This window comes from Pundamilia nyererei, unplaced genomic scaffold, assembly GCF_000239375.1.
Source record: "Pundamilia nyererei isolate P.nyererei 1_Seehausen unplaced genomic scaffold, PunNye1.0 scaffold00210, whole genome shotgun sequence".
In the NCBI taxonomy this organism is placed as follows: domain Eukaryota; kingdom Metazoa; phylum Chordata; class Actinopteri; order Cichliformes; family Cichlidae; genus Pundamilia; species Pundamilia nyererei.
In genome coordinates this window covers 226,073-232,649 of record NW_005187611.1, presented here as the reverse complement: position 1 = coordinate 232,649, position 6,577 = coordinate 226,073, and the positions used below count along the sequence as shown (strand labels likewise).

At 40.3% G+C, this 6,577-nt stretch overlaps 1 protein-coding gene across 1 annotated transcript in view; it reads left to right on the top strand.

Annotated features, from left to right (window-relative positions):
• cables2b (Cdk5 and Abl enzyme substrate 2b) overlaps positions 1-4,891 on the top strand; it is a 45,967-nt gene extending 41,076 nt beyond the window's left edge. Inside the window, exons 7-10 of the mRNA XM_005748005.2 lie at positions 1,150-1,256; positions 1,499-1,618; positions 2,421-2,505; positions 4,323-4,891. Coding sequence (XP_005748062.1) covers positions 1,150-1,256; positions 1,499-1,618; positions 2,421-2,505; positions 4,323-4,469 — 459 coding nt within the window. The 3' untranslated portion in view covers positions 4,470-4,891. The remainder of the gene's footprint in view (positions 1-1,149; positions 1,257-1,498; positions 1,619-2,420; positions 2,506-4,322) is intronic.
• The last annotated feature ends 1,686 nt before the right edge of the window (positions 4,892-6,577 follow it).

Below are 6,577 nucleotides of genomic sequence, written 5' to 3'. Positions count from 1 at the left end.
GTGTGTGTGTGTGTGTGTTAGTATTACACAGTGTGATTTCACCACCTACTGTCAATGTCGCCTAAACTACAAAACACCCCCCACCCACACCAGTTCGATGTGATACATGGAAACGGTGCATGTTACCTGCATATGATAAGGTTTAGGTCAGGCTTATCTACCAGGATTATCTCGCAGGCTTCTCTCCATTAAATTAGGCCTTGGAAGTGTTGACATGAGCGTGTATGTGACTAAATATCAGGATTAAGGTCTAAACTGAGTTGAGCTGTAAAGAAACTGTTGAGGAACCTGCAGCTCTTCACTGTCACCTCTTAATGCTGGTGACTTTAAAGCTGTTTCATGGAAAGGTGTGTCTGTTTCTTCACTTAAGTTTTGCAGGTGAAAGGTCAGCAGTTGAGTTGTGTGCCATTTAAATAATGAAAGTTGTAAACATGCAACATGTGGTTAAAGGAGCCCTCTTAAGTTTGCAAAATAAAACAAACCCACTGGAGAGAGAGCAGAGCTGCCTTTGTGTGTTTGAGGCTATTAGTGAAAAAGCAGGAATGCTGTGAGGCAATATTGGATTTCTATAAGATCAATGTGATCTAATACGTCAAAGTATTGAGCCATCAATCCATTTTCTTAACTGCTTAAAGAAATCAGCTGGGGTGGGGCTTGAGACTGTGTTTTGGCTACACAGTGACCAGGTGATCTGTCCATAACAGGACAGACACAGAGACGGACCGACTCAGTGGAACCAAAGCCTGCGTCGTTGTTAGATTTAAAAATAATCAGCAGGGGAGTTTGACTTTTATTTAGTGTGTAAAGTCAGTGCAGCTGTTTTGGAACAGATTTGATGAGGTTATTGGATACTCCTGCGAACAGTCATCACAATACCTGGAAAGACTGTAAACTAAAGCATGAAGGAGTTTCCCTGCGTGAGAAATGGTGCCATCTTTGCAACAATGAGTCACAGAAAGAAATATTTACCCGTCGGTGTTTACATCCTCATCAGATTATTTACATTCACTGACAACTGTTTGACTTCTCATTGTCTCTGCTTACAGTTAAATGTGTTCTGTGCTCTGTTTATGCATTCTTCCGCTCCTTATTGTTCTGGTTTGGTTCATTTTCTTTTGCTCTTTTTCTCTTTGTTCTTTTATCCTGCAGACGACAGTTATAGAATATGTCAAACCGTCTGATCTGAAGAAAGATATGAACGAGACTTTTAAGGAGAAGTTTCCTCACATTAAACTCACCCTCAGCAAAATCCGAAGGTAACGTTTCTCATTTCTGCCAATGAAAGGATTTCAGCACAGTAATGTGAAAAAGGGCCGACTGGATCACCACTTGGTCTTAGAGCTGAAGGAGCTCATGGGATGAGACATGAAACATCTTAAAGAAACTTAAAGCAGTCCAGTCGTTCCTTAGATTACCATGACCTGGATGACTAAGAACCTACACAGATATGTGAAAAGGGAGTATTAAATAATTAGAACATGCTTTATTTCTTTTTCAGCCTAAAGAGAGAGATGAGAATAGTCGGGGAGGACTGCGGCCTGCAGCCCGTCACCCTCGCGATGGCATACGTCTACTTTGAAAAGCTGGTGCTGCAGGGTCGCCTCAACAAGCAGAACAGGTTTGTTCGAATCTCGTCCACATGTAAACAGCTCGTCATCGGTTTCTGCTTCGTTCATAGGCTTCACACTCTGCTTGAAATGTTGGTTAATGACGACTGTGGATCATGTGTGACTGTTTAGCTCTGTTTATTGTTATTATAAGTGATTCTGCACCATAATTAGTCTCAGGTAGAAAATCTAATTGGTTCAAGACTTCATCACATTGTGTTCCTGCTAGAAAAGGTAAAACAAGATTTGTTTGATAGCTTAAAAGGTGGATGTGCTGCAGTTTTCTGTGTGGAGTCCACAGTGTGAGGTGTGGAAGTGGCTCCCCCTTGTGTTTATTTTCAATAAGCTCGGTTTAAAAGAAAAACTTCTCACTGTTGCTGATGGTTTGTATTCTTTGATTGTGATGCACTGAACTTCAAGTCCTCACTGTCCCATAAACCACATGAAGGAAAGCTCCTGTCTCTGTTAACTGCCTGGAAAATTATTATTGAAGTGTGTGCATCATCACAGTGACATTTATAGTTATTTTATAGAGTATGTTTACATCCAACTCAAGGTCTTTAAGATCTAACTGATGACTGATTCAGTCAAAAACTGACAACAAGTCTTATAATTAGAAACTGATTGTTAATGCAAAGAAAACACCTGATAAAGACTTGATACATTATTTCAAACAAACTACAAACTAAGACAATAATTCTTTTAAGAATAAATGTTGTCCAGAGAGCGAGCAGTCTGCATTGTTACATTGTTACTCTGTGGCCTGATGTCCTGATGTCCTGTCAGTTACGTAACTGTTGATGTTGTTCACAGGAAGTTGGTCTCAGCTGCATGCATCCTATTGGCAGCTAAGATCAGCAGTGACCTCAAGAAACAGGAAGTCAAACATCTAATTGACGTATGTAATGCAAACACACACACACACACACACACACACACACACACACACACACACACACACTGTCAGTGAAAAAATCTGCCTTGTGAGTCAGATCATGTTCCTCTTGCTCAGCCTCTGAGGCTTTTCTACCTGAGCAGATGGAAAACGACCTGCTGAGTGTTCGAGCTGCAGGACTAGAGCCTGTTAATGTCCTTTATAGTTGTGTGTTGAGACCATGCAGGAGAGAATCCCTGAGGTCTGATTGAGTCCTGCATTATCACTGTATTGTATTTATGCTGCATATTCACTTTTGTCATGGCTCAAAAATATTGATTTTAATTGTTTCAGTTCTGCGACCACCAAACCAAAAACCCTGCACGCTACTACCAAGCAGACGATCGTTGCACATTTCTTTAGTTTTTATGGAGTTATGGATCTTTTTAGTTTTACCTCATTTATCATATGTAATGAAACACTGATTACAAATACAGAGCCGTGAAAAACGATTTGTCCTTTTCCTGATTTCTTTCATTTCTTTCTTTCTTTCTTTCTTTCTTTATGCTCATTTGTTACACTTTATTTTTCAGAAAATCAAAAAAAAAGGCAAAGATAACCTGAGTAACTAAACTGGTGATTACATTTCTTTACATACCTGGCCCTGTGTGAAAGAGTAATTCCCCTCTTGTTAAATTATTAAATGTGATTAACGATAGTTTTTGTAAAGCTGAGTTCAGCTGCACTAAACGCACTCGGGCCTTATTACTGTTATACATGTTTAATCAAGAAATCACTAAAATAGAAGTTATCTGACAAAGTGAAACAAATGAAAAGATCTCATAAAGCGACACATCGTACCACGATCTAAAGAAACAGTGAAGTTGGAAAATGGTTTAGAACTGTGATTTTAACAGTCGCTGACATCTATCAATGAAAGGATTACGAAGCCATTTCTGAGGCATGTGGAGAGTATGAGTACCCACAAATGGAGAAAACTGTGGGCAGTTCTCAGGAGTGGCCGGCCGACCAAAAATACTCCAAGAACACATGAACAACTCATCCAGGAGGTGACAAAAGACCTTAGAACAACATCTAAAGAACTGCAGGCTTCACTTGCCTCAGTTAAGGTCAGAGGTCATGGCATGGCCATTGGTCAGAGGAAACCACTGTGACCAAAAATCACACTCATCACACTTTTGCCAAACAACATCTTGATGATTCCCACGACTTTGAGGGAAATGTTCTGTGGACAAAAGCTGAACTCTCTGAAAGAGCCGAGTCCCGTTAAAAAGTAACAAAGCATTTCAGAAAGAGAGAACATCAAACCAGCAATCAGACATGGTGGTGGTAGTGTGGAAGCTCTGGGGCTGCTTTGCCGCTTCAGGACGTGGAAGACTCGTGATAATTGATAGCCTGACAGAAACACACCAGCAAACCCATCTCTGAGCGGCTAAAAATAAAAAAATGAAAGTTTTGAAGTTTGAAGGTGAAAGACTCGTTGGCAGTTATTGCAAACACTCAATTGCAATTCTTGCTGCCAAGAACCCTCAATAGATTAAAATAATTATTTAAAAACTGCAGTTTTTATTTAATTGGGTTCTTTTTGGCTAATAAATAAATAAAAAGAAAAAAAGAAAAAGCAAGAAATCAGGAAACAGGGTAAATACTTTTTCACAGAAGTTTAGTTAAAATGAACGGCCAGTATAAAAATGTCAAAAGATACTATGTTTATTTTAATTTCAAGATTTAAAACTCCCACAGACGTGGAGTCAGACATGAAACGGTTTGTGTCATCAGAAAGTATTTGTTTTCTCTCACGTGCTGGTTTGTTCCTGCAGAAGCTGGAGGAGCGTTTCAGGATCAGCAGGAGGGAGCTCATATCATTCGAGTTCACCATCCTGGTCGCCCTGGAGATGGCGCTCTACCTCCCAGAGAGCAAAGTCATGCCACATTTCAGACGGTTGGTGCAGCAGCAGCAGGTATAGCAGTGCCTGGCTCAGCAGCACTGCAGCACGCTTCTCCGCCTCTGCAGAGAACCTCAGCACCTTCGAGCTCCAGCACTGTGACGGATCAGTCCTCGTGATGCCTGGCTCAAAGGCTCAGACGCCACCCAGAAATCATCATCCTCCTCCTTCCTGCGCACTACATCAGACTTCAGCCACGCTGTCGTGGCAACAAACGGCTCAAAGACGTCACTGCAGAGGAAAATGTTTCCTTCCTCTCCTCCGTGAAAAACCAAAGTGATCACACACTGTGACTGACGGTTCAATCACTGGAGGTCAAATCAAAATCAGGAAAATTCAGGTTTTCTTCCTCCAGCATTATTTTTTATAGTGTAGGCCAACATAACTGTGGGTTTTAAAAATGTGCAAAAATGTACATGTAAAAAGAAAAAGAAAAACAGACTGTGCACCTTGAAAAACCAAAACCAAAAGATGAAAAACAAACAAAAGACAGAGGGAGAAATTTGCTTTGAACAAAACCAGAACTGTCTGACTCTGAAAAAGCTTTTCTCTAAACTCTGTTTTTTTAGGTTCTTTATTTTAGCTTTATTAGAAATATTACGAGTAACACTGACACACATGCATCAGATAATCATATTTTTTACAGCTGAAAATAGTGCTGAGTGTTTTCAGCGACTGTAGCTCAGATACAAACTGTTACGAGGACGCTGCCAGTGACTGAAAAAGGCTGCGAGTTCTGTTTTTAAAAAGAGCAGCAGTGTGGTTTCTTTTCTGGTTTGCTTCTGCTTTATCCTTTATCCTCATGACTTCATGCAATACATTTATTTCATGAAGTCAAAAATCTTCTTCAAGCCTGAACATGTGGCTGCTTTTGCTTCAGCCTGTATTTCTTTTGTAAGGTTTATCCTGCCCTGTAATCAGGATATTTGCTCTCAGTCTCTCCGTTTCTGTGTTGCCAGCTTTACATGCAGCGATCTCTATTTTGACTTCATGCCATTCAGAGAGTGCAGACGTCCTTTTAAACGAAGCTGTGATGGGGGTTAGTGTTGGTACACAGAGCCTCTATAGCATATGAGACAAACGCTGCTGTGATGCTCACTCGTCTCCAGCTGCTTTGCTTCTGTTTGTTATGGACTGCAGTTAAAGGCTGTCTCACTCTGACGATTGCAGTTTTTGCATTCGCTCCAGTTTTTTGGAATAAAACGTGTCAGAAAGGAAAACCGTTTCTCTTTTGCACGCGCTGTATGTTCATGGGCTGCATTATCTGAAACGAGCAGCAACACAACTGAAAACCACAGACGACACTGACCTGGTTAATAATAGGAAGAAACATGAAGCGCTGACTGTAAGACTGCAGTTTACAGAAAGGACATCAGAATGTGTCTGTCACACTAAACATGGAGCATTAACAGATACTTAAAAGTTGCAGTTCTGCAATGATCATTTACATTTTTAGCACAGATATTTCTGGAAACTGAAACTTGAGCATCTGTTTAAAGTGAAGCGCAAACACATTCATGATGTTAACAGCAGGAACTCGCTGTGGCTACTGACTTCCTTTTTCTGCACTATTAACACTGCAGTTCCTGAGTTTCTGCTTATGAAATACCTTAGAAACACACATCGCTCAATAGTTTTCTTTTCATTGTATCGTAAAGGGACAGATATTTAACCAAACTGAGGCCTCCAACAGGACGTCTGTTGAAGTCTGGTGTCAGGACACCAGTGGAAGATTTATAGGAGACTCATTCATGTGGACTTCATGTCCCTTTTCCAGCCTTTGTTGAAAGGAGGCTTCAGAAACACTTCCTGTTGAGCCTCAGTTGTTTTTGCACTTTGCCTTTTAGCATCACAGTCGTCAGACTTTATCACCAAGTAACAACAGTATATAATATTTTTCTACATTTAAAGTAACTTATTGTAATGATGTGTATTTAAAAACTGCCTGATAATAATTTATTACTAATAATCCTGTGGATGAAGAATCGTGTCTCCTTTGAACCTGCAGGTGTTTTATCCTCTCACCAGATAATGTTGGAAACATGATTGTTCATCCTGAGATTTCCACGTTCTTCCACTCATCTTATTTTCCTTCGTGTGTTTATGGACTTGAGTTTTATAGATGTCAG